Source organism: Tinamus guttatus, unplaced genomic scaffold (genome assembly GCF_059628265.1).
Source record: "Tinamus guttatus ecotype Peru unplaced genomic scaffold, ASM5962826v1 Tinamus_guttatus_pri_ptg000652l, whole genome shotgun sequence".
Classification (NCBI taxonomy): domain Eukaryota; kingdom Metazoa; phylum Chordata; class Aves; order Tinamiformes; family Tinamidae; genus Tinamus; species Tinamus guttatus.
The window spans coordinates 10,689-37,837 of record NW_028289186.1 but is presented as its reverse complement, the minus strand read 5'-3'; the positions used below and the strand labels follow the sequence as shown (position 1 = coordinate 37,837).

The following is a 27,149-nucleotide window of genomic DNA, read 5'->3' as shown; positions in this document are numbered from 1 at the left end:
CATGTTCTAAGTCCCCCCCCAAGTCCCCTCGCACCCCACACCTCCTCATGCCCCTTTGCCCCCGCCATGTCCCTTTGCACCCCACATCCTCTCATGCCCCACATCCCCTCGCACTCCACATCCCCTCATGTTCTATGTCCCCCTCCATGTCCCCTTGCACCCCACATCCCCTCATGTTCTAAGTCCCCCCCAAGTCCCTTTACACCCCACATCCCCTCATGTTCTATGTCCCCCCCAGTGCCGCCCCGTCCCCTCGCTCCCCGTTCCCTCCCGCCGGGGCCGGGCCGGGCCGGCGGGGGAGGCGGCCTGTCGCGTCCCCTCCCCGCTGACCTCAGTTCCTGGCGGAGCGCGGCGCCGTCACGAGCGCGGCGCGGCGGCCGCTCGGCTCCCCCGGCCCCGCCGCGCTGCCCGGGCCGGGCCATGGCCCCGTGAGCGGTGGCGGCGGCGGCGGCGGCCCGGGCGGGCGGCCCCGGAGGCGGCAGGACGGAGGCGGCAGGCGGCGAGGGGCCCCGGCGCGCGGGCCGGGCCTCGGGCTGCGGCGGGCGCGCGCAGCAGCAGCGGCGGCGGCGGGCGGCGGCGGCGGGCGGCGCCATGGAGCCGGGCGAGGTGAAGGACCGCATCCTGGAGAACATCTCCCTCTCCGTCAAGAAGGTGGGCGAGGAGGAGGCCCCGGCCGTGGCGGGCGCCGGGGGGACGTCCCCGGCGGGGCTCTGCGGCAGCGCCGGGAGCCGCTCTGGGACCCCCCTGTCCGGGCTGTGGCGCGGGGGACATCCCCGGGGACACTTCCCGCTTAGGCCGCGGGGCACGGGACATCCCTGGGGACACTACTGGGACCCTGCCGCCAAAGCCGGAGGATAGGGGACACCCCTATGGACCAACCTGCCGGGCCTGTGTGGTAGGGGACATCCCTAGAGACTCCCTGCCTGGGTTGTGGAGCAGGGGATATTCCTTGGGATTCCCTTCCCAAGCGGTGGGTCAGGGCATATCTCCGTGGCTGTGGGGCAGGGGACAGCCCTAGGGACTGCTGTGGCACAGCCGTGATGTCGAGGGCATCCCTAGGGACCTCCCCGCCAGGGAATATCCCCTCTGTCTGGTGCATGTTGTCACTCTCCAGGGACATCTCCCATTCCATCTGCTGTGGGGCTGGTCCTTGGAGCCCCCCTGTGACAGGGGGGCTGGGGACACTTGGGGTACTCCGTGCACTGGGAATGTGGCGTTGTGGACACTCTAGGGACACTCCACCACCACCTCCGCTTGAGGGTGAAGGGACACCTTGAGGGACTTCTGCTGGGGGCACTGGTTTGGGGACCATACTAGGGATGCCCTGTGCTGGGGGTGTCAGGCTGGGAGCATCCTCAGGGCTCTTTCTGCTAGTGGCATAGGACCAAGGACACCTTGTCACCTCTGTTGTCACCTCTGCTGGGAGCGTGAACGCTGAGGCCATGGCTGGCCCTTGCTACGCTTGAGGAAGACCAGCCAACACGAGCCCCATTTGAAGAGGCGAAAGGGTCTTGTTTTTGTTTTCATCACAAGTCATAAGGAAAAGGAGGCTTTCAAGCCTCGCTGACATTTCTGCAGTTACTGGGGTTTCCGTTGCTTTGTGGAGTAGGAGTTCTCCTATGATTTTCAGTGTGTGTCCTGACACGGATCCATCCGGGAAAGGTTGTTCTAAGAAACCTATCATGAGTCAATTCCCTGGACTATTAAGCGAGGGATGGCCTGATCGCACCTCTGGGATGCAGAGGGAATACGCAAACCTTTCCCGTCCTTTCTCTCTTCCGTGTCTGAGCTAATCCTCTGGTCTCACATCTCGCCATCCTCTAGAAACTAAGGATGATCATCTGTCTACCTGGAAATCACTGGATATTCAGCCTTCTCCAAGCTCTGCTGTGATGCTCTGCAGTGCTGAGCCAGCTTGCCTCAGTTTCCCAGTAAGGAGAAGGATATACGACTTCCCTGTCAGGATTTCTTGGATATAATTTGTCTGGCTTCAGAAAATCCTTGGGGATCCTTGTTTGGAAATGCTATAAAATCAACGTGGTGGTGGTTTTGATTGTTATCATGTTTGAGTGAGAATTGTCATCTACAGTCCTGCCAACACACCTCTACCTTGACCTGGATTCATCCCTGCTCACTCTGGTCTTGGGCAAGCAGCAAAGAAACCCTTGGGATTTCTTAGTCCTGCCTTGTTAGAACTTCTGCTTCCCTGTTCAGAGTTAGAGCGATGAGGGAAAGGCAGGAACCTACGTGACACTTCTAGCTGACAGACCAGTTTGTACCATCCCAGCTAAACCAAATCCAGCCACATAGTGAAAGCCCAGCACTGGCACACCCCTACTTTTACCCCGGGATAGAGTTCTTGTTCCTTTGGGACGTTGCTCCCTTTCAGCTATGGAGTCACTTTTTTTTTTTTTTTTTTTTTTTTTTTCCCCAGCAGTCCTTTATCTGATTTCAGTCCTCAAGTCCCTGAAATTTGTTTCTGGGTTAGTGGGAAGAGCGAGCAGGTAGGATCAGGGAGCAGGTACGCCCTTCCACACCCTGTTGTAGCGCTGAGAAATCCTGGCCTGGTTCTCCCTCCGCTTTCTACCTCTGGGTCTGTCTTGAGCAATGACTGGTAATCACTGGCCTTGTGTCGTGAGGTGCGGAGAGTTTTCCAAGTATCTCCTCTCTTGGTTTCCCAGCTGTGGAGGCTGCTCATTTTGTGCTCCTGGTGTTACGACAGGTTTGATTTGCAGAGGTGAGCGTTTGCAAGAGAGCATTTTTCAGGGAAAAATTGGTGAGTAAAATCTGCACAGTTCAACAGTGGAAGAAGTATTTCAGTCAGCAAGCAAACAAGTGAATCGCTGAAGCTTCAGTATATGGGCCTATTTCTTTCTTATTTTCTTCCCATAGAGAAATATAACAGGGATAGTGCATTAGCTAAAAAAAAGAGCTAAAAAAAGGTAATGCAGATATGTTTAGAGGGGATAATTACAAACCTAAGGGTACTTTGACTTACCTAAGGATAGTATAAGAAACAGAACACAGGTAGATTTGTGGGTGGAAAAATAAATATTTTTAAATTCCTTCTACAAATGCTCATAGGATTTTTGTTTGTTTTATTCAGATGTGTGTTGCATCCTAGTGATGTGGAACAAATCTGTCGTGCGTCTAGCATGAACAGGAGGTGCAAAAGTCACTGCTTATGGCTAAAGACCATTAAACTGTGGAAGCAGCTAAGGGGTTTGGTGTTTGTGATGATGAGATGAGACGGCCTGCCCAGAAAAGGCCCTTCTACCATGGGTTTCTCTGTGCGATGCTCAAGTGAAAGGCCTAACCTCTCTGAGAACTTCACCAGCATCTCTGCTGTTGACTGTGGAGGTGGGGGATCAGGTTCTGCGCTACAGAGAGACAGGTTTAGAGACAACACGTTGTCCCCTCTCCCTGGACATGTGCCAAGTGGCTCTTGGTGGCTTTGGGAGACGTGTGGAGGTTCCGTGCTAGCAGCTTGAGCCCCTGCTTTGATGGGAGTGGAAGTGCTGTTGGCACATCTCTTCCCTTCAATCCTTCCATTTCAAACATGCGTTCAAGGGAGTTGTGAGTATGGATTGATTTCCCATCTGTAGCTTGTCCCCTCCATCCTTCCCAGGAGATGCACGTTACTTATCAGGGAATGATGCATTTTGCTCTGGTTATGCAAACAGTGGGATCATTGCATCTCTCATGGCTCTTTCTGTCCCCTTCTCCTACTTGGGGTGTCCTAGCTGGTACCTACACCCAGCTTTTTGCTAAGAGACACAAATTATTGTGGAAATCGATGCTCATCTCTTATTTTTTAATGAATGAAGGCTTGACCAAAGGAGATGAAATTTGGCTCCGTGTACGTTCATCCCTTTCTGTGTATCTCCTTAGTGGGGTCACAGACTCTTGTTCACTCAAGTGCTTTCTGCCTTCTAGCAGATATTACTGTGAGTGGCAGCTGATTTTTGGAAATCTTGCTGGATTTCTGGGTTTCTTGGATATTGCAGCAGGTTAAAGAGAGATTTATCACTATCCTGTCTGGAATTCAGTGGCCAGGATAGCAAGTCCTTAAACAGTTTTCATCATTGCCAATTTTGGCAGCAAAACTGAGAATCGTAAAGGAGACCCAAATCCATGATTTTGGGGGCCTCTTCTCTGTTTTTGCAGCTTCCATGCTGACTCTCAAGGACACACATTCCCATGAACTCTAGAAGCTGATCCTTGGTGCATGTAAATCAGGTGGAGTGATTTTGCCGATGCTGCAGGAGTTCTTGCCAAAAGGCCTGGCTCCACTTAGTTTATGCATGACTTTGGGAAAGTTTCCGATCCTCCCCAAGCAGCAGTGCCAGTGAATTATTGCTGTGTCTTTTCTGCCTGTCTCTGGAGCTGATTTTCAGCTCAGAACAAGCCTTTGTGGTCCACCCCAGCTCCCTGAGCTGCACCTTGCAGAATCCCCAGTTCTGCTGCACGACAAAGGAGAGTAGATCTGGAGATGCCTCTGTTCCCCCTAACGCTGAGGAGAAGCAGCCAGGGCTGGAAGGTGGGCATCCTCCGGGCCGTTCGGATCACGGAGGGAATCTCCAAGCTTGGCGTGGGTGGATTTATTTAGCCCAGCTGCCATGATTCCGAGGCAGAAATTCTGGAAAAAAGAGCCACCGTGAAGCAGCAGCTTGTCTCCCTGGTTCCTATTGAGGAGCACCTCGCTGGCTGTGACACCGCGGGGGTTTTGTCTTTGCCAGGGTATTCCCTCTTGCTCCTATTTGCTCCAGGCCACATCCTGCATCGCAGCAAGGCTCGTGCAGCAAGGATTGACATCGGTGTGCGCACGCTGCTCCCATTCACCATTCACTGCACCGTGTACCAGGTTTGCCAGCTGCCAGAGCACAAAAATGGGGCTGGATCCCTTCTCTGGCAGGTAGGAGCGTGACGACAGAATGATCCCTCTGCTTTGTGCTAGGTCTCCTTTGACAATAGCTGTGTCAGACCTGCTGGGTTTGCAACCTTATAGCAGCTGCTAGCTATAATCCAGCACTTGGAAGCCAAAAACCCTTTAGTAATGCTAGTAATAATACTACAGAGCTTGTAAGTCAGCCACAAGTGCACAGGGAAGGTTTGGGTGCCTGAAGGAAGACTTCAAACACGCGCAGTGCTGACCGTCTGCATGTTTTTGTGGTTCTCTAAGGGTTATGCCATGTGTGATGAGCAAACAACGCTGTTTGCGAAGAGCACAGCAGTTTATGTCTGTGGTTACCTGAGTATTTCTCCATTTGTCTCTCTTTTGAAGTTCCTAATGCCACATCCTGACGCAGGCCTGGTGATGTGATTGCATTTCATCGTCTGCAGTTGGAAAAAGGGTATCGGATCCTGCCGGTACCTAAACTGATGTTGTCTCTTTATACCCAGAGGAGGTGTTTCTGAAAATCAGCTCTGGATTTGCTGATGGACAAAGCAAGGAGCTAAGGATGGACAAAGCTACCGCGTCGTACCGCTAACACAAAGCCTTTTGCTGGGTGAGAAGCTGGTTTAGGAGGCCAAATTGCACCTGTGACAGCAGGTCTTGTATCAGGAGCTGCAAGCAGTGCTTCTGGGCCTCTCTGCTTCCCATTTCACCAGTTTCGCAAGCGTGATGTGGCTGTTGAGTGATTCCAGCTTTCTCCACTTAGAGTATCCTGGCCGAAGAGGAGCAACTAAAATAACTGCAGACCAAAGGAGCTGGTCAGCAGGGAGGGATTCAAAGAAGTGAAGGAGAGCGGGTAAGAAGCAGCTATCTAGGAGAGCAGCACTGCTACAGAGACTCACAGGCTACAGACTCCTCGCACTTGCTTGTTTTATCACTTAGCAAGTTACTTGGCCTCCTGTGAAATCTGTTTTGCTGTCGTGCGGAGCATGTGACCTTTCCGCTGGCCGTCAGTGTCCCGGGGATCCTGTTTCCCAGCACCACGTGCCGTGACGCCGGCTCTGCCGTCGGCGTGTGCGGTTCCCCGCCGCGCAGGCCGGCCTTGCTCTGCGGCCCTTTGCGGGGACGGAGCAGGCGGCTCCCTGGGACTTGGGAGCGGGTGAAATCCCGTCCTCGGCTCATCCGCGCCCAGGCTCAGCCTGATGCGAGGTTTATTGCGCAGAGATAATGAACTTCAACTGAAGGAAAACCCTGGAAAAGCCTGGAAAATATGGGAGCTGACAAGCGTATGTGTTCCCGAAGGGGGAATCTTTCCTGGGTTAGATGACGCTCAACCAGGCAAATGTTTTGAAGCTCCGGGTGCCTGAGTTTCCAGATGTATTTTGTCTGCACTCGGTGTTTCAGCTTTCACCTAGTTCAGGCTCCTGACATTGCACGTCATGAAGATGCCGTGTTTCTCTCCTGGCTGTTCCCACACACGTGGCGGTGCCCTTGGTGTGCTAGTCTGCTGAGGTATTTCATGCTCCATAAAAAAGGCAGGAAAGATGTGAGATGTGGGCAAAGCGGGCTGGATCCAGCATGGGAAGTTAAGGGCTGAGGTCAGGGGTGCCTGATGGGCTGTTTGCAGACCAAGGGAAATGAGCTTGGCACTGGAGAGCTGCTAGTAACATGTCTATGGGCCAGATTTACTGAGGAGAGATGGAGACTCAGCTGGATTGTGGCCAGCCATGAATAGTGCATGTGGGTCTGGAGCCTCGGTGAGGTTACAGAAATACCAGAGAGATTTCAAGCAAACACCACAAGAATGATCCACGTTGGAAAATGGGCTTCCCGGCATGGCTGCCATCGCTCAGCTGACTGATTTGTTCAGGAGCACCGTGTTGAACCCCTCACAGGAATCACCTGCAAACAGAAAAGAGTGTTTGCATGCAAGTGCTGAAAATCCCAGCAAACATAGGCTTGAGCAGGGCTCCTTCCATCTTGCTAATGACATTTTCAAGATGACGTTCAAGCACAAGAGCATTTCCCAGCCTCGGCATTGCATGGAGTTTGCAAGCCAGGAGCAGGTCCTCCCAGGAGATGTTCCTGGAGGAAGTCGGTATGGGAAAGGTGACGCTTGGCATGCTGTGTGTCTGCCGAGTACCCCGTCTCTCCTCCTTCACGGTGATCGGGCTCACGTGTATTAGCTGGTTAACTCGCATTCCTGCAATCGACAGAACTAGAGGAAACAGCTGGAGACTGAAGCATCAAAAGCTCCACAGGAACTTAAGGAAAAATTTCTTGACAGTGAGGGTGCCAGAGCACTGGAACAGGCTGCCCAGAGAGGTTGTGGAGTCTCCTTCTCTGGAGATCTTCAAACCCGCTTGGACGCAGTCCTGTGCCACGTGCTCTAGGTGACCCTGCGTGTGCAGGGGGTTAGACTAGATGGTCTCTAGAGGTCCCTTCCAGCCTTAACCATTCTGTGATTCTATGCAGTCCTACACCTAGAAGAGCAGGTCTTTTTCAGGGCTCAGGAAGGACCTGGATTTCTCCTTGAAGCTCAGCTGGTTGGGACATACATTCCACTTAGTTTTCAAGGAAGTAACAGCATCTTTATTTTTTTTTTTTGAAATAGCAAAGGGATGCATCAGAATTAGTGCTCAAAACACAATGAGTCCCTTCCTTTGGATAACTGGTGAAAGAAACAGGGACAGAAAGGACAGGGCCTCACCCTGCTTTATGGTATCTCGTTTGGAACAGAAGTGTTCTGCAAATGGGACTAGAGAGCTTTGCACTCCTTGGGAATTGATGCAATTAGCAGGCTATAAAGTTGTGCAAGGAATATCCCTCCTTGTGTGGGCCACCATGGGTCTTCCTGCCAAAAGAAACCCACACTCCTGCATTTAGCTTAACTGATAATAGCAGTTAAACCCCACCTTCTCTGCAATGGGATGATACACCCGGCCAGGAGAGCAGACTCTCCTGTTCCCACCCATTCGAGCAAGCTCTCTTTATCCCAGTTCCCTTTGGACAAACGCCCTGCTGCTCTGCTGTCTTCTGAAGTAGGTGTTTAATTTGCCATCTTAGACTCTTTGGGCTCAGGAGAAATTTTAGCAACCAGTTTGGCAAAGAGGGTTTTGTCCACAATGTGGTCAGGCCCCATTCAGAACTGATGGGCTGTGGGGTGGTCTCGCCTTGAGAAATCTGTGCCTGCTGAATGGCAGGGATGCCTTCAGGATGCCGACAGCGCTTATTTGGGCCACTGCTATGTCTATAAATAACCCCCAGGTCAACACCGGGGAAAGCAGGCACTCGTGGGGCGCTCTGCCCTACGCAAGACCACACTCCAACCGCTCACTTTGGCATCCACCTGCTTTGGGAGCACGAATGAGACAAGGGGATTGCCCAGAAATGAACATTCCTGATGCAATGCCGCGCTCGTGTAACGCTTTCTAACCTCTTTGCTTGCTTCCCTCCTGGTTCATCCGGCTCCAGCCCTGATCGTCACCCGGGTATTTTAGGGAGTTCCTTGCTGGATGCATCACCTATGCAGAGGTGACAAAAGCTGGATGGCCACTTCCCAAACGGGTTGTATCTGCCACGTGGTGATTAGGGAGGGTTGAGTTTCAACTCGTTCGTTTGTGCTTTGTAGCTATTTGCTGCTGTAGACACTACATAAAAATGAAGAGTTGGTTTAAGGTTGTGGGTATTACCTGGCGAGCACAGCTCCAAGTGCGCTGTGGCTCCCAGCAAACAGCAGGTTACCAGCACAGCGTTGTTCAACACAGACACTTTGTATTGTAATTACTCACCGTTGGTACAAAGTTGATGACTCTTCTTATTTTCCATTTGGTGAGGCGGTCTAAATAGACTGGCTGCCAGGGCATCTCTACGTATATCCCTATTTTAGAAGAGATGCAAGGTCAAAACCAGATGTCTGTCTTGCTCTTTCTTTCTGGTTCGTTCTGTACTTCATCCTTTTCCTCCACATGTGTTTCCACCCATCTTCCTAAGCCCAAAGCTGCTCCCTGTCAGCTTTTGCAAGCCGCAGCCTTTCGTCACCCTCGTGGCTCTCAGTCCCGTGCGAGGAAGATGGTTCCACCAGGAGATCCTGAGGGCATCTCAGAGGCTCTGCCTTGTTCAGGCTTGTTCTTCCCTGAAATGTGGCAGCTCAGCAGGAATTCACCTGGGCTCTCAGGGCATCATTATAGCTCATGCTAACCTTGCCTGGACATGCAGTGTGGCTAAGAGCTGGAAAATGTGCCAGAATGGAGGAGTAGGGATGTGGTCAAGGACAAGGGTGAGGACCAGGAGACAAGGGGGCCTGTGCCAAAGACACAAGGACTTGGAGCAAGGCGAACTGCACATGCTGCATCCTCTGCTTGTGGTTTCTATCTTTTCTTATCCTTCCCTGCTGTTCTCTTGCAGGGGCTGCTTGTGCTCGGGTGGGCCCAGGGCTGTGGGCTGTCAGCGGTGTTCCCCTTGGCACGATGCTGTCAAGGACGTCAGCTCTTGGTGCATGCCCATGTGGCAGCTCGTTTCTGCGTGGGTTGGAGACGCTCCTTGAGGAGCTTCCCCACCAGCTCTGAGCTGCAGTGACTCAGAGCGGCTGCGTCCGCAGCGGGAGGAGCTCCGTGCCCCGTGCCAGCCTCGTGCCTCCGTGCCCTACTTTTCCCCTCAAAAAGACTAGCCAAGGTTGCCTTTTCCCATAGCCTAGGTAGAGTATGTAGTCACATGGATAGGTTGCCCTGCTCCACGTCTGCCTTGTGCAGTTAGTCCAGGAATACCCTTTTCTCAGCAATTTGATGGCCAAAGCTTACCCAGATCCTTCAGAACAGACCTTTTGGTGGCAAAGTCCCATGGCAAGCACAAAAGCTGCCCAGTACCCTACGCCCATTGCCCGCAAGGCCAGCATTGCTGCCAGGGTGGAGCTGACTCGTCGTAGAGGAGGCTCTGCCCCTTGCAGAGCAGCTAAAGGTAACTTCAGGTCTGAAAATCCTGCATAAGGAGGCCTTCAAAACTTAGGTCCTTTCATAGGAAAAGACTTGGATTTTCTAGGGAGCGCAGAAATGGTTCTTTCAGAAGTTTGCTGGTGCTTCTCGGTGTTCAGAGACGTTGAGATGAGGCAACCCTCTGGTTTTGCTGCCTGCTTGTGAAGGGGCATGTGATGAACTTCCCCTGACGGTGGGAGCGGAGCTGCTGGTGGAGAAGCAGCCTCAGCCCATGCAGCTACGCTGAGGAGTCGCAGAGGGTTGGACTCTGGGAACTGGCTGCAGGGAGGGCTGTTACAAAGACTGAAATGATCTAAGTTATTTTGGGGAAGGAAGGAAAGGGAAAGAAGAACCACTTGTTTTTGCTCATCTCTTTTGCATGCCTAAGCTCAGCATCTGTAGTGAGAAAATCCTCCTGTCAGTGGCCAAGACAGGCACAAGAGTTTTCTTCCAGCATGACCTTCCTAAGGAGCATGCAGGCATGGAGTGTGGCTCTGTGGTTCCTTGTTGGAAGCTGTGTTGTGAAAGAAACTCATGTTTTAAAAGAACATGTTTCTATTTCATTTTTTCCTGCCCTCATTTCCACATACTGCAGAAAATCCGCCTCCTCCACTCAGGGGTTGGAAGAGGACCAGCTGCATTTCACTCACGCCTGCAGCTCAGGAGGAATCCAGCCTTTGCTCCAGCCAGCAGCCTGGCCAGACATTTATTCTACAAACCACCTCATTCTAACCAGTCTGTGTTTTTTTTCCTCCATCCAAGAGGAGGTTCCTCCATCTCCTCCAACCCAAGGGGCTCCTCCAGGCTCAGAAGTCCTCTGAGATCCCCTGTCTCTATCATCACTGAGGGAAATGGCTGTAAGTCATGGCTTTGTTCCTTCCACCTGCGTCCTTGATGCAGGAACCCGTTTGAACACTGGCAGCACGTGGCTCCTGGAATCGTTTGTGGGTAGTGGGGTATGAGGGCTTTCTCTTCCCACCGCATCATCTCTCTCCAGACATAGAAAAAGACCACACGTTACAGGAGAACCTGCAGACCATTCTGAAACCAACCTTTATTGCATGTTTCCTGCTCCAGGGGATTTACCACCTTGCTTGGATGAGTTTGGGACAGGCGTAATTGGGCTGTGAGTTCAGATGAGGGAATTTGGCCATGATTCTTCCAGCTTAGCAGCTCTTTGCCACGTAAGGGATGGGACCAGCTCCCTGCAGGAACATTCCTGACTCTAGCTAAGAGCTGCCATTCTCTGAAGAGATAAGAGATCTTCAGCTAGGAGGACATTGGACATAGATATATTCATATTTTTAACAGCATTGCTGGGAATGGATCCCCCAGGAATGGTGAAACGTTCTCTGTCCCCTTGATGAATTTTACATCAAGACTGGGTGATTTCCTCAAAGAATTTCTGTGGTTGTAGTAGTTGTTCAAGTGGAGAAAACAACTTCTGACTTAGGGAGGCAAGTGACAAACACAGTCAAGTTTTACAGTGCCTCAACACGATTCTTTCAGTGCAGAACTTGGCTGCAATTGTACTATGGTATCTTTGCTCTTATCCAGTATTTTGCCCAGGTAAGTCCTAAGGTCTTGCTGATATCTCTGCGGCAACGGGGTTTGTTCTGGTGACATGAAAGCTTTGAACAATCTGAGCCTGAGGTCAGGAAGCAGCTACGTTTGAATCACCACTCCATGACTATCAATACAGGTTGTGTGTTTGAATCACCGCGCCACGACTGTCACTATGGGTTGTGTGTTCGAATCCCCTCTCTGTGACTGTCAATACGGGTTGTGTGTTTGTGTGTTCATGGCTGTTTTTTCCTAGAGCAGCTCATGATTTTGGGATAGAAACCCACAGCTTGGAGGGGATACCACATTTTTCTGTACAGGCTTCATTATTTTTTAATCTAATTTTATTTTTAGTCTAGTCTTAAATGTTAACAAGTGAGAGTTGGCAAGGACATATAAGATCATAAAATTTGTGTTCAAGTGATGTGTTGCCCATGCTCACTTACCTCCACGAGAGCAATATAGTGCTGAGATTACATCCTGGTAGAGCAACCCGTGGAGCAAAGCATGTGCAAGGAGCTAGACAGATGTCCAAGCTCTAGGGACAAGAGAAGGGCCATGGGCAGCCGGGAGGGGGAACAGGATTTGGGTGTAAGATGATTTTTAGGATTTCTAACGAGTGATATTTTGCAGAAACAGAAAAACAGTTTACACTGTGTCAAGTCTCCAAGACTGAGTTGTCAGCAGGTTGCAGGGCCAGCACTAACCTCGGAGCTAACTTCACCAGCCTCTTGCAGCTGCAGACAGGTTGAGGATGAGTCAGGCTGTCCTGGTTTTCGAGAAAGCAGCAGCTCCATGACATAAAGCCCTAGCAGCCACGTAGCCTCACCCCAGCAGAGAAAAATCACTCCAGGTGGATTTGTCTGTCTTACTCTGAACTGCTTTGCAATGGCTAAACCACTGTGGGAGACCAACCAAAAATCCTCTTGTAGTGTTAGCTCTAAGGGAGAAGGCTGGGCAGCCCATCTGCCCTGCAAAAGGGGAAGTTGCTTGTGCTGGTTGGTCTCTAAAATGTGCATGAATCTGTGGGAGTGAGGTTCTCCCTGTGTGTTGATGCCTTTAGAGTCCTGTCAAACCCAATTGCTGCACCCTAGAGGTAACTTGTGTCACAAGTTAGCAAGCCGAGAGTTCCAGATGCTGTTTCAAACGCCGGTTGTGGATGTGCAGGCGTCTCTGACTACCCCGTTGGTGAGTTGCAGAGGGCTGTTTCAGCCATTTTCTCTTCCATTTGCAGCTGCAGAGCTACTTTGCTGCCTGTGAAGATGAGACACCAGCCATCAGGAACCACGACAAGGTCCTGCAGCGGCTCTGTGAACATCTGGACCATGCTCTGCTCTATGGGTGAGTGCAGCCCAACACGTTTTGAGCCCACAGGATTTCCCAGTGGACTCTCCGGTGCTTCCCGCCATGCTTGGCCTGCAGAGATGTCTTGGCTTGCCAAAGCCTAGGGGAGCCATGTAAGGAGTAATTGGGATGGGGATAAAGAAGCCTTAATCCTCTTCTGGGCATCTTTTCTTCCAGGCTGCAAGATCTTTCCTCAGGCTACTGGGTACTGGTTGTTCACTTCACCCGCCGGGAAGCCATCAAACAGATCGAAGTGCTTCAGCATGTGGCCACCAACCTGGGACGCAGTGAGTATTTGCGGATGCTGCCTTTGATGACAAACATTGGCTTTGGGACACCCAACAGGTCATCCTGGACACACATTTGGGGCCTGGGGCTCCAGGCAGCCCTGGAGGGTTAGCAGGCAGCTCAGTGCTGGGTCCAGCTCACCCTTTTTTCGGGCCAGAGAGATGGGTGTCTACACAATAGCACTAAAAATACAGAACCAAAGCGGAGGGCTGTCCTTCTGAAGATGAAAAAATCAACAATCACAGTTGCCACTTGCAAACAAGATGCCCCCAAGTGTCTGCATTTGGGTTCTCAGATCTGCAGCTAGAAACTTGGTCCTCCTCTGGATCCTAACAGCAGACCTCAAACACAGCCTGAAGAAGCTGTGCTGAGCCTCTCTGCCACTTCCAAGATTTGCATTGCATCTTAGGACTAGGTGCTGAGCAGGCAGAGGCCTAGCCATGCTTCTGCTTCTGCCAAACCGAAGCCATCAGCTGAGGAGTGCTTTTGAGAAGGATTTCTGGCAGATAGGATGCAGGGGTGTTACATCTATCTCACCCCAGAACATCTTGCTGTAGCCATTTTTCTGCCTGATGCTTATTTTACCCTGCTACAAATTGCCAGCATGCTTGGGTCCACCAAGGCTGCTTTTGGGACTGAACAATGCCCAGAGACCTGTTCCACACTGCCAGATTGTCCCAACTTCCTTCAGCTCCCAAGTACTGGCGAGAGCAGAGCTAAGCCCAGGCCCCACCAATCACCTCTCTCTGCACCAGCACTTTGTGTGATGTCCCAGACTGCATCTGCACTGACTTAGAGTGATTCTCCCTCTGTATTTTCTGGCTGCTGCTCCCGTTGAAAGTGCCACCAGGCTCTCATCACACTAAGGACACACTTATGCAGCTCTTTCTCAGTCAGCTGTCATACACCCTCTTATCAGACCATGAAACTGCCCATTCTTTTTCCTCTGGTGTTTTTCCCATAGGTTTTCCCAGCAGTCAGTTGCTCTCCTCAAATGAATGCAAATCTTATATTTTTTTTATGAATTTGTGATTATTTACAGGTTTGCCTCTCTTCTCTGGAGATCTACAGATAAATCTCTCTGCTGCTTTGTTTTTAGGCCGGGCCTGGCTGTACCTAGCCCTTAATGAAAACTCATTGGAGAGCTATTTGAGGCTATTTCAGGAGAATCTAAACCTGCTGCACAAGTACTATGTCAAGTGAGTATCCCAGCTTATTCTTGTTTGGGCTTGTGGGCTTTGTAATCCCTCCTTTTCAGAAGCCTATTTTTCTGATGGGGAACAAGCAGTTGATCAGAGTCTGATCTTTCCTTGTGGGGTTTGTAGAGGTCCTGCAAGATCATTACAAGGTTCCCAGAGGTGGAGACACTGTCCTGTAACAGGGCCTACAAGCCTCTTTTCTATTCACTGCTTCTGCTCTCAGCCCTACACGTACCTTTTATATCCTTCTGTGTTTTTCAAGAAGCTGCTGAGCTCTGGGGCTGTTTGCACCGTGGCTCAGGACATGCCACCAAGACTGAGGAAACAGAAGGGTGCTTGTAGTGGTTTTTTCCCTTTTCCACTCCTCTAAAGCTCTTCTGTATTCTCCATGTTGCAGGAACGCCCTGGTTTGCAGTCACGATCATCTGACCTTGTTCTTGACACTGGTGTCTGGGCTGGAGTTCATCCGCTTTGACCTGGATCTGGTGAGGGGCAGTATTTTTTATCTAGGTGTCTCAGAGCAGCAGCAACTCAGAGGCTGACTCACTCTGTGCCCTTTTCCCTGCAGGATGCTCCTTACCTGGATCTGGCACCGTACATGCCAGATTACTACAAGCCTCAGTACCTGCTGGACTTTGAGGAGCGCCTGCCCAGTTCAGCGCACGGCTCGGATAGCCTGTCCCTCAACTCCTTCAACTCGGTCACCTCCACCAACCTGGAATGGGATGACAGCGCCATCGCTCCATCCAGCGAAGGTAAGCAGCCTCAGGGGGCTGGGGATTTGGGGATTTTTGTTTTGTTTTGCTGGGGTACAGTAAGAGCTTCAGAGTCAGTGCTGCACATTCCCACTCCCCCATTGGCTGAACTGGTGGCCGGACAAGAGGTAGGATGATGTGGCAAATGGTGGACCAGAGCAGAGGAGGAGAGCAAAGAGAGACCCAGAAGTTTGTCTTTGAACTGCATTTCTACAGCCAGCAGAAATGAGAGGGCAGTGCTGCACTGTGATTTAAGCTGTAAACACCCTCTTGCACTGGAACAGGCTGCCCAGGTGGAGCCACCATCCCTGGCAGTGTTCAAGAAACATGTAGAGGAGGCACTTGGGGACATGGCTTAGCAGGATGGTGTTGAAGGGTTTACAGCTGGACTTGAAGATCCTGAAGGTCTTTTCCAACCATCATGATTCTATGATTCTATTTTACCTGGGACAGGGAGAGGAGGACATCCTATGCCAGTTCATCAGGCATCATCCATGTGTTTTGGAAAGACTGGTGAAATTTCCCCATGGAACCAAAGCTGGGCCCATATCTGAGCATGAACCTCATTTCAGTGCAGGTACACAGGTCTGCAGGGGACCTTTTTTAAGTGCTTGTTCTGCAGTTCAGGGCTCCATATATGCTAGAGATGGAGGGGGATAGTTTCCAAAGTCTTTCCTCCATGACTGCAATCTGAGAAGGAGGCTGCCAGTCCTCCCAGAGATGCTGCTTTATTGTTCATGCATCTTATCTTGAGCAGCCTCTTAAGTTTTTGGGCTTAACTCCTTATCTGCATCAGGGCTTGTATGTACTGAGGGTTATTCCTGATGGACTGAGAAGAAATCTGCCGTACATCTGCCCCCTTATCCCGACCCAGGCTGGAGCAGGGAGCTCCTGCAGTACCTGAAGCATGATCACATGAAGAAACAGCTGCTGCTGTTCTGAGTCCAGAATACATTTGGCCGGTTTCTTTTTGGAAGAAGTTTCAATGGGGCAAGATCAGGAGGCTCTGGGACAGATGCAGTAATGTGTTAATTTGATGCAGTGAATTCAGGACTGAGTCCACATACAGACAGGTTCCCCCCACACAAAGGTCTGCCCAGCCTGGAAGTAACAGGCTGCCTTTCATCACCAAAATTAACTGATCCTCCATTCTTTACAAGATAGAAACTGCAGTCCTTAAAGACGCTGAGAAGGAACAGACAGGGAGGCAAGAGGCAGATGCGCGGTTGGGCATGCGCACCGTTTCGGCGCCGTGTAGCTGTGACCCTCCGCACTGCTCTGCTCATCCGTGGTGCCCGTGCTCACGCTGCACATGTGAAACGGGGCCGTTTGCCATCGGAGAGGGAGCAGGGAGGCTTGTGCTTGGCCAGGATGCTCGGGGCAGCAGCTTCTCGGATCGAACTGTGACGGTTTCTTTATGTGCCAAAGCCCTGCCTGTTCCCTCCCTCTCCCAGCCAGCTCCCAAATCCCTTGGCATGACCGGCCCGTTGGCAGCATCTTGGGTAAGTTGGAGACAACATAAGGAGCCCATCCCTAAAGGTCAAGGGATGAAGCTCTTTGGTCCCCAGAGACTTTGCAAAAACAGATGTTTCACTGCATGTTGCCCCCCTGTGGCTTATTTTCCTGTTCCTCCATGAGCAGAACATGTCCCGGTGCCCGCACCTCTGCCTGTCGATATCAGTTGGGCAGGGGGTGTTGTTTGGGATAGCCTGCACTCTCCAACCCGTTCAGAGAGTGGACAGAAGAAGGATTTGAAGAAGGGGTCCAAGGCGTTCTGGAGCTAGAATCCGATTTCAGCATCACCCTGGTTATCCGCTGTGTCCAGGCAGTGGTTGGGATCTGTGTCTCAGCTTCCCCATGTGCAGATGGGACACAGAAATGCTGTCCCCAGCTGTGGGAGCAGGAAGGCAGCTGTGTCAGATTCTTGCAGCACAAACGTTGCTGCCGTTCTCCCCACTTGTCTCAGTGGGGTCTCCCCAGCCTCCATGTGCCCTTTGGCTTCATTAACTGTTTCACTGCTCAGCGTTTTGACAGAAGGGTCTTGCTACCCTGGGAATGCAGGTGGAGTTTGGGATTTTAAGCTCAGAGGACAAATTTATCCCCTTAATCGGACCCCTGGCTTTACAAACATTAATGAATCAAACGTCACAGTAGCTGTGTGAGGTAAGTGTGAAGTGGGGAAACTGAGGCACGGAGCACTGAAACTGCTTCCCAAAAGGGTTCCCTGATTAGATCAGTGTTGGGGTTGGATACGCAAGCATTGAATGACACCATGTTTGCTTTCCAGCAACTCACTCATCCTTTGCTGGTCCCGTTGTAGCTCCCACAACGCCAACATCCAGCAGTAACAACCATCGTGCAGCTGGTTCCCATTTGTATCCACGTTCCCTAACTTTTCTCATGCATTTCAGATACCAATGGAAGGTTGTTTCATTTCTCTCCCCGACTATCTCCCTCCCCAGTCTCACCCCTCACATGCTCCCCTGTCCCCCTACCCTCCCCGCTACTTGTGTTTCTAATCCTGAGTTTTATCCCTCGTTTTTGTAGATTATGATTTTGGAGATGTCTTTCCAGCAATGCAGTCCATGCCCAGCAGAGACTGGGAAGGTGGGACATACTCATGTGTTACAACCCTTTGGTTTTCTCTCTGCATTGCTGCTATCCTGAAGCTTGCTGCATGCTCCTCACTTCATTTCTTAACCAGTAAGCACCACATTGCACTGGAATTCAGCAAGGCAGAAAAGAGGCAAAAAGATCCCCCTGACCGGGAGCTCGTGCATCTCATCCCTGATGAGACCATGCACACAATTTTTACTGTTATTTCGAGTGTGGATCAGCTACAACTGGCTTTTAGAGCCAAGTGTACGTGCCTGTGTTAGAGGAATTTGTCCTTCTTCCTCCATGGGAAGGTTTATGCCCACACTCATATCTTTGCAACCAAAATCTGGACACAGCCTTCAGTCTGAATGGCTTCGGCCATACCACCTAAATATTTGGGGAAGTTCTGCCTGAATTCCATGTGGATGGTCCCCAGACTCTAACATGCTCCTTTTGTCTTCTCTCTTACCCACGCACAGAACTGTCTTGTTGTCACAGTACAGCGTGAGTAGCTGTTCCCAGCTGCACCCTGTGTGCTGCCATCACGGGCAAGTCCTGCCAAGCTCGGAGAGGGGACTGCCCTTCCACCAAGGCCTTGCTGTCCCAATCCACCTGGGAAGGGCCGGGATGGAGCAGCCTGGAGTGTCTCTTGGCAGCTGCTCTTCCCTGCAGTGAGGGCAAGGGCCAGTGACCTCCCTGGTGCCAATTTCACGTGTCAGGCAGAAGACTCAGGTTGTCTCTGAGCTCCTGATGGAGTAGGTGATGATGGGCAGCATGGATGTATTCCTTGCCATTTATCCATAGTCGTTTTGTTTGGAAGGGGATTCACTGCCTACCGAGTGGTTTCTCGTTGGCTTTGGAAATGAATGGTGTTGGAGAAGAGAAAGACGGGGGCTGTCCTTCCTTTAACCTTGAATTTGTGGGCAGATGCCACTGAGCATGACTCCTACAGCCCTTTTCTGATGCTCATTTTCTCTGTTAAGACTAACGGGGCCTGCGCAGGTGAGCGCTGCGTCCTCCTTGGCGCGTGCAGCCCCCGGCGTGCGCCGTGCGAGCAGAGCCAGGGGCTCTGCCATCACAAGCCTCTTCCTAGGAGCAGGGAGCATGGAGTGGTGTGGAACACAGTGTCCCTGCAGCTCTGACAACCCCGAGCCTTCCCGCTTTGTCCCCCCGTTTTGGGGAATGGGCCAACAGGTTTCTGATAGTCTGTGCAGCCGTTCGGGGTAAAACACTGCTCCTCTCCCTGCTTCTGCCCCCGGGACCCCCGGATGGGACCTTGTCCCCAAGCCTTGGGTGTGTATCCAGAGTTCAGACCCAAGGGAGGTCGGGTGCCGAGGAGGCTCGACCTCTCGAGCCACATCTGGGAGGTGCAGCTGTTTCCATCGAGGTTTCCCTGTCGTCTCACCAAGCAGCGCTGCGGCCCCGAGATCAGCGGTTCCTGCGTGGGGATGCTGCCTCTCTTTCCTGGGGATGCTGCCTCTCTTTTTTTAATCCACGTGCAGGCTCCCGGGCGACTGAGCTTTTGTTTCCAGGCTTTTTCTTAATCACAGTGGGTGCGAGACGCAGAGCGACGCTGGTTTGCCCGCCGGGCTCTGTCCCCCTCGCAAAGAGCACAGGACAGCGGTGCTCTGCAAGCCATCCTATGACCATGTAGTGCCTGGCCTGAGCCCCCAGCGCGCAGCTTTGCTTGATTTAACATCCAGCTCTTTCTCCAGGGGTTCCGGGGCTGGCAGCAACGTCCGATGTTGACCTCACTTCTCCGCTCTTGTCTTTGCCAGATGGAGACCTCACGGATACGCTCAGCTGCCCGCGCTCCACCGCGTCGGAGGCCAACGGCAGCAAGGCCTCTGTGAAGAGCCCCACGCAGCGCTACAACCCCTTCAACGAGGAGAAAGCCGACGTGCCGTCCTCCGCCGAGACCACCCCTGTGCACACGGCTTCCCAGGAGAGGGCTGAAGCCACCCCTGAAGGCACCGACCAGTCTGAGAGCTGCACGGAGCTGGAGGTCATCAGGTAGGGACTGAGCCCCCTGGGTGGCATCAATCTCTTCGCCCAACAGCCTGTATCGGAGAGCTGAAAGGGAGACGTAGGCTTTTAGTTTTAATATTTCTCCACTTGGTGGCAGATTTCCAGCTATCTTGGTTCTCAGATCTTCTCTCCCCTCTTTCCTGTTGTTCGTCCACGTGCTGTGGCTAAACTAGTTGATGGAGATGTGCCCACAGTGCTGCTGACCTGCGTCGGACTCCTGCAGCCTCGGGAGCTCCTGAACCCAGACCCAGAGCACAAAACTCTGTCTGCACCCCAAAGGCAACCCAGCAGGACTGGGCTTTGCCCTTGGGCCTTTTTTCTCCTGCAGCCCAGAGGCACCGCAGAGCCCTCTGCCCTGCTCTCTGCAGAAGGGGGAGCATCCTGCTCGCTTCCTAACGGGAGGAGTGCGGTGCCAAGTGCCCTGGCAGCAGTTCAGTGCCATGGCAGTTGTCTGTCCACCCACCACAGGCCGGTTTTCCCGGTAAGCTCTTCGGCTGGAGCAGGCTCCACACTGCATCTCCCTCTTCTGGCAGCTGGAGATATGGCATCCTCCATCCTATTCCCTCTCCAGGAAAACAACTTCTTTCTCAGCATCCTGCTCTCAAACAGTGATTTCTCCCATGCCAGTTTTGCTCCTCGTCCCTTTGTGGATCCTCTTTGCAGCCAAGGGAGACTCAGGTTGTTACATCCAGTGGAAGACACCTCTTTACTCTTCTGGATGGGTGGAAACTGTCTCTGTGCTCTATGGGAATTTTTTTTTCTGCCTTTAAAATGGTTGACACAGAACCTGGCAAATCCTGGCTCTGGCTAGAGAAGTGGCATCAAATAATGTTGCTGATTCCTCTGTGCTAGGGATAACCCCACAAGAGGATTGTTGGGGCGGGATGGGCCCCCCTTTCTGTATTGCAAAAATCTAAGCAAGGCCCTCGTGGCCAAGAAGGCCAATGGAATCCTGGGCTGCATTAAGAAGAGCATCTCTAGCAGGTCGAGGGAGGTGATCCTGCCCCTCTATTCAGCCCTGGTGAGGCCACATCTGGAGTATTGTGTCCAGTTCTGGGCTCCACAGTACAAGAGGGATGTGGAGCTGCTGGAGAGAGTCCAGCGCAGGGCTACAAGGATGATCAGGGGCCTGGAACATCTGCCCTATGAGGAGAGGCTGAGGGAGCTGGGCCTGTTCAGCCTGGAGAAGAGAAGGCTGAGAGGGGATCTAATCAGTGTATATAAGTACCTCAAGGGAGGGAGTGCAGAGGACGGGGATGGTCTCTTTTCAGTGGTGGCCACTGATAGGACTAGAGGAAATGGCCGGAAACTGAAACATCAAAAATTCCGTAGGAACTTAAGGAAAAATTTCTTAACAGTGAGGGTGACAGAGCACTGGAACAGGCTGCCCAGAGAGGTTGTGGAGTCTCCTTCTCTGGAGATCTTCAAACCCGCTTGGACGCAGTCCTGTGCCATGTGCTCTAGGTGACCCTGCGTATGCAGGGGGGTTGGACTAGATGATCTCTAGAGGTCCCTTCCAACCCTAAGCATTCTGTGATTCTATGATTCTATGAAAGACGAGTGATGTCTATGTTGGTGTCTGTGCAGGTTGGCTAAGAGGAAGAAAGCGGGCAAGAAGAAGAAGGTGAAGCCAGAGGAACCGTTGAACATCCCTGCACCTGAAGTACTTGAGTCCAGCACCCAGCAGGCCGGTGGAGATAGTGGGGTGAACGGGCTGAGTGACAGAGATGACCCACATGGAGTGGATGGTCCTGCTCCTCCAGGTGAACCAAGCCCGGCCGCGCCAGAAGAGAGCACTGAGCGCTCTGCCCTTGGCCAACTGGCCTTGCGCATTCCCGAGATGAAGGACACATCCATGGAGAGCGTGGGGCAGCCGCTGAGCAAGGTGATGGACAGGTTGAACGGGCACCTGGATCCAGGCGGCTGGAACGCCCCACTCGAGCACCCTGGGCAGTCCTTTCGGACCGGCACGCCAGGGGAGACTCCAGATGGATCGTCCTCTGGCGACCTTAGTGAGGGGATTTCGGCCCCCATGGACTTCTACCGCTTTACCGTTGAGAGTCCAAACACTTCTACATCAGGTGGTGGCTACCATGACTCTCCAGGGCCTGGCCAACCGCCACATGTTTCTGGTAGCCTTGAGACTCCTGAACAAGAAGAAAGTGGAGAGGGAGAGGGAAAAGCAGTTGGGGCAGTAGAAGACTCTGGAAGGGTAGCTGATGAACCCCAAGTTGGCCAGATAGAACCCAACCCAGAGGCTGTCTGTGAGCTGAAGAAAGAGCAACCCAGCCCTTCCGTGAGCAGCGCCGAGGACTCCGGTGTGGAGGAAGGTCAGGGCAGTCCTTCAGAGCTGACCCACCCCTCTGAGTTCAGGTGAGGCTGTCTTAGACTACCTCAGTTCATGGGGGCCTTGTGAGAGCACAGAGAGCATCTTCCAAACAAAACTATTCCCTTAATCCTCAGTTTGGTGGACAAAGCCCATCTTTTTCCAGGGTGAAGATGATGCTCAAGGGGTGATGGTCAGGAGAAGGTCTTGTGGTCCTGCAGGTGCCCCAACACGTACAGTTTCAATAAGGAGAGGAATACACTTCCTGGGCTCTCCTCTACCACACGTTTCTCTCTCCTGTGTTTTAGCTTGCTGTTTTCTGTCTTCACAGGGTAGATAACAACCATCTCCTACTACTGATGATCCATGTCTTTCGGGAGAATGAGGAGCAGCTGTTCAGGGTAAGGCAGTGACACCAGGGTAGATGCCTCAGGCTGTTCTCCAAGAGTGTCCTGGGTTGTGTCCCTGCTTCAGCCATGGCCAAAGGACTCTTCTTTCCTCTCTCAGATGATCCGAATGAGCACTGGGCACATGGAGGGGAACCTTCAGCTCATCTATGTCCTGCTGACGGATTGCTATGTGTATCTGATCCGGAAAGGTATCCCTTCCCGATGGCCTCTGGGCTTGTCTGGACCACTGTAACAACCTGCAGAACCCTTATTTAGCAAGGATTTAACCCCTTGGAGGGCTGGAGAGCCAAGAGGAGAAAAGGTTGCCTGATCCCTGGCTTGCAGCCTGAATTTGGGCAGCGCTGGTCTGCTTTGCCCCCGTTCACATGGCTCTTTTTGTCTGTGCCAGGGGCAGCAGAGAAGCCGTACATGGTGGAGGAGGCCGTTTCCTATAACGAGCTGGACTACATTTCGGTGAGTGCTGCTTGGAGCAGCCGGGTGGAAGGTCAGCAGTCCTGGGAGGAGCAGGACGAGGGATCAGGCCTCATCTCCGTGGCTGCAGGAGGATCCAAAGCCTCACATGATACCATGGGGGCTTTCTGCAAAGTTTGGCAAAACATTGTTCCCCGTCCACTTCCTTAACCTGCCTTGTGTGTGGCGCAGGTTGGGCTGGATCAGCAGACGGTGACCCTGGTGTGCACCAATCGGAGGAAGCAGTTCCTGCTCGACACGGCAGACATCGCCCTCACTGAGTAAGCAGGGACCGTGTGGGAAACACAGCACTTGCCTTCAGGCACATGGGGCCTCTGCCAGCACTGGGGGCTCCCGGCACGATTTGGGAAAGGCGAGAACTCAAGTGACAGCCCCTCGCTGTCCTGCAGCCAACGAGGGCTTGAGGTTTGCTTTGAGGCCGCCCGCCGAACTCTGCAGACAGCTGGAAATGCTTTGAGCAGTGTTGAAATTTGAAAATCAGCTCAAGTGCTGCAGAGGCTTCCCTGGAAATATACTGTGGTCCCCAGTCTCCCTCATGGCTGGCAGCCCCAGGACACTGAGCTGTGTGGGCCTTGCGTGCCTTGTGATGAGCAGGCGTGAGGTCTTGAGTTTCAAGGTCCCAGGTCTTGAGTTTCAAGGTCCCACAGCAAGTTCCCAGGTCCGTTGTTATGCTGTGAGCTCAAGAAGGTGACCTGTACCTCTGGAGGGCCTATAAGGTCGCACTGCCATGTGGTGGGGATGTGTGTCTGTCTCCCAGAGTGCTCTTTCAGTTCACAGCTCACCCAGGTCCTTCTTGGAGATCAGACTTTGCAGCCCCTTTTGGTCTTTGGTTAATTTTTAGACCCTTCCCTCTAAAAAGTAGGTTCTCAGGGCAGAACCCCACATCCAGGGGAAGCCTTTTTGGCACTCCATCTCTCCTGGTACCGTGTCAGGCCCTGGCCTCAGTGGAGATCTCTGTCTTCTTCTCAGGTTCTTCCTCGTCTCCTTGAAGTCGGCCATGATCAAAGGGTGCCGGGAGCCCCCTTATCCCAGTATCCTCACAGACGCCACCATGGAGAAACTGGCGCTCGCTAAGTTTGTGGCCCAGGAATCCAAGTGCGAGGTGAGCTGGGCTGCTCCAACCATCACTAAATGTGGCAGAGGCTCATGGGAGAATCCCTCCCGTTCACTTCTCTGCCCGTTTGCTGCAGGCCTGCGACGTGGTCGTGCGTTTCTACGGCCTCGTCCACTGGGAGGACCCCCTGGACGAGGCGCTAGGACCCGCTCCCAACAGCTGCTCCTCTGCCGAAAACACCGTCACCAAGGACGGCATCCTGCACTACAAGGCGGGCACCTCGTACCTGGGCAAGGAGCAGTGGAAGACCTGCTTCGTGGTGCTCAGGTGGGGCTACAGGGTGGGCATAGCGGGAGGTCCTGGGACCTGGAGGGCCACCTGGGAACCCGAGGTGAAGCCCCCAGGCTTGGCCGCAGGATGGCAGCCCCACGGAGGGCAGGGTGTGCTGGGGTGTTTGCGGGGTCATCGGGGCTGGGCTGACTCTGCTTGCTGACCGGGTCTCTCATTTTCCCTAACTGCAGCAATGGGATTTTGTACCAGTACCCGGATCGCACAGATGTTACCCCTCTGCTCTCCATCAACATGGGGTGAGTAGCGGGAGGTGGCAGCCTTCAAACTTGGGAGAGTTCACTGGGATCTGGGGATCAGAGCTCCTCCAGGTGTTTGGGGCTGCTGGTGCCCTAGTCCACGCTGCAGGAGCTTCATATGTGGGAGGCTGGGGAACAACTCCCTGCTCACTCCTGGCTGGGCACAGATACACATTTGATTTGACTCCAAGCCTGTTGTGGAGATGGGGTGGTTTCCTCCCAGATTTTGCATGCCAGGACAACCTTGTGGTAGGGGATCGGCCTCTGACGGGCCACGAGTCCTCCTCCAAGAACCACACTGGGAAATCATTGCAACCCACCAACTCCCGTTGAACTCCAACCCGAACGGGTCCAACTCCCGTTCCAGCACTATGTGCAGAGCTGGGGCTGCTCTTGGAGCATCCACATGGGGTGCTGGGAATCTGCTTCAGGCACTAAAGGCAGATGGAAGCCGGTGGTGGGGGGAAAAGGGAAGCGATGCAAAGCACAGGGACAGCAGATGGAGGCAGGGGCTGGTCTGTCCTGTTCTCCCCTGCTGATCTCCACCCTTCTCCTCTCTCCCAGAGGTGAGCAATGCGGGGGATGCCGGCGCTCCAACACCACCGACCGGCCCCACTCCTTCCAGGTGATCCTGACGGACCGGCCCTCGCTGGAGCTGAGCGCCGACAACGAGGCCGACATGGCAGACTGGATGCAGTACTTCTGCCAGGCCGTCTCCAAAGGGGTGAGCACCCTTCTTCGCCCAGAGCCTGCCTTGGGGCTCAGCCTTCCCTTCTGGTTATGGGACGGGGAGTCGCAGGGAATGAGCTTCCCAAAATGGGAGAAGTCAGTATGGAGCTGCAGGAAGGAGCCGGGAGTGACGATTGAGGGTACGGGACATCCACGGAAAGGGGCTCCTTCATGTTTCTTCCTCCTCGCCACCCACGCAGGTAATTCCCCAAGGCGTTGCTCCCACGCCGTGTGTCCCCTGCTGCCTTGTGCTGACGGACGACAAGGCCTTCACCTGCCACGAGGACTGTCAGACGAGCTTCTTCCGCTCCCTGGGCACCGTGGAGCTCACGGATATCACCACCGTCTCCACGGAGGTCGGCAAGGAGTACTGTATCCTGGTAAGTGTGGTGTGATGAGGTGGAGCCTGGCTGCTCCCAGCCCGGGATCGGGCTGCTCTGCTTACCGCCTTGGGCTTCTCCCTTGGTTTTTAGGAGTTTGCTCAGGACCGCAAGCAGTTCCTGCCCCCCTGGGTCCTCTATTTTAGTTGCACTACAGAACTAGAGAGGTTCCTCTCGGCACTGAATACTGCATGGAAAAACATTTACCAGGTGAGCACCCTTCTCCCAGAGCTGCAGGGTAAACGAAACCAGGGCGCTTCACCTCCTTGCACAGAAGTGAGGCCAACCCAACCATCCAGCCCTCCCGTAGAAAGCAGGGAGATGCAAAACTCCTCTGTGTCTGTATACCCATGGCAGACAGGATGGCCAAGACTGTTCTGCCACTCCTCAGCCACCAGAGGTGACGTGCAGAGGGGATGGGAGGTTGTACCAAGGGGGAAAGATCAGGTGAGGACCAGGGGAAGGTTCCCAGAGTGGGTGCTAGAAATGAACCCCAGGACTGATAACACAAGGGACTTGCATGGCTGTTTGAGGTGGTTTTGTAATAAAAGGGAGAAGAAAGTGGAGTTTGTGACTTGTCTGGTGTCCACGTTTCAGGTAGATCTCCTGCACAAGGCCATCCTGGATGTCGCCGTGAAGAAGAAATGCGAAGACGCCCAGAGCCTCATCGACAGTGCCTGGCAGCGCAGCGACAGCCTGTGCCGTGGACGAGCCGAGCGGGACCCGTGGTGCTAACGCCAGCGGGGGAAGGACGCCTGCCAGGACGGCCCCGGGCTGCGCGGGGAGCGCGTGGGCGAACACGCTGCCCGTTGCTGCGTGGGGCACCCCGCGTCCTCCCTCCCTCACACGGTACCCGCCAGGAACGCGCCCGCGGACACGTAGGCACTTCACGTGTACAGGTTGTACAGCCTCTCCGACGGCAGCCATCTGGCTCTGGACAAGCCACCCGCCAAGGGGAGACATCCTGCGAGCGAGGAGGGTAGACCGGGGCTTGGGGGCCTCCCCGTGGTTTCAAGGCAGGAGCACGGATGGACCCTGCGCCAGAACAGACTTGTCGTTCATTCATGACCAGGGTAGGTCGCTGACGGGGCGAGACCAGACGCCTCCAAATTGCTACTGTGCATGTTTTACCCTCGCTAACAGAATCACTAAGTCCAGCAACTCCTTTGCCTCCACCTCCCCATGCACGGGAGGAGCCTCACGGCCCTTCGGCTAGTTCGACATGGCCCGAAGCCAAGGCAAGAGGGACCCTAAGGGCTGTCACACAGGGCCATGAGCTGAGCCCGGCCGCTCCGGGCTCCCTCCATGGCCTGCGGGAGCGGGACGGGCCGCGGGAGCTGTCGGGGTGCGGAGCCCTTCCCCGCGGCCCGGCCGGCTCCGGCCCGCAGCGCGCGGGGGCATCGCTGGAGCTTCTAGAAAGAACCTGGAGACTTTCTGTAATATACGTTCACGGGGCCTTTTTTTTTGCAGAAGGGGGAAAAAACTTATGTGACCGAATGTATATGTATATACATCTGCTTCCTTCCCCCCACCCTCAAATAAATATTCAT

At 53.3% G+C, this 27,149-nt stretch overlaps 1 protein-coding gene across 2 annotated transcripts; it reads left to right on the top strand.

Annotated features, from left to right (window-relative positions):
* The first annotated feature begins 561 nt into the window (after window positions 1–561).
* On the top strand, window positions 562–26,359 carry PLEKHM2 (pleckstrin homology and RUN domain containing M2). Of its 2 annotated transcripts, XM_088536218.1 has the most exons (20): window positions 562–651; window positions 12,665–12,771; window positions 12,952–13,061; window positions 14,162–14,261; window positions 14,659–14,746; window positions 14,830–15,016; window positions 17,564–17,623; window positions 19,393–19,627; window positions 21,230–22,015; window positions 22,300–22,369; window positions 22,476–22,566; window positions 22,767–22,831; window positions 23,021–23,109; window positions 23,819–23,951; window positions 24,040–24,230; window positions 24,425–24,490; window positions 25,055–25,214; window positions 25,420–25,599; window positions 25,693–25,809; window positions 26,197–26,359. In XM_088536218.1, exons 1-20 carry the CDS (start codon window positions 592–594, stop codon window positions 26,332–26,334), a joined length of 3,033 nt encoding a protein of 1,010 aa, XP_088392344.1. In that variant the 5' UTR covers window positions 562–591; the 3' UTR covers window positions 26,335–26,359. The 2 variants fall into 2 exon arrangements, with proteins under 2 accessions (XP_088392344.1, XP_088392345.1); XM_088536219.1 differs by lacking the exon at window positions 17,564–17,623.
* The last annotated feature ends 790 nt before the right edge of the window (window positions 26,360–27,149 follow it).

Bases quoted from the DNA above. Each gene is read 5' to 3' on its own strand.
- PLEKHM2 (XM_088536218.1), top strand. From the start codon at position 592: ATGGAGCCGGGCGAGGTGAAGGACCGCATCCTGGAGAACATCTCCCTC. The intron at 14,262-14,658 runs GTGAGTATCCCA...TCCATGTTGCAG, and splicing joins CTGCACAAGTACTATGTCAA to GAACGCCCTGGTTTGCAGTC. The intron at 22,832-23,020 runs GTGAGTGCTGCT...TGTGTGGCGCAG, and splicing joins ACGAGCTGGACTACATTTCG to GTTGGGCTGGATCAGCAGAC.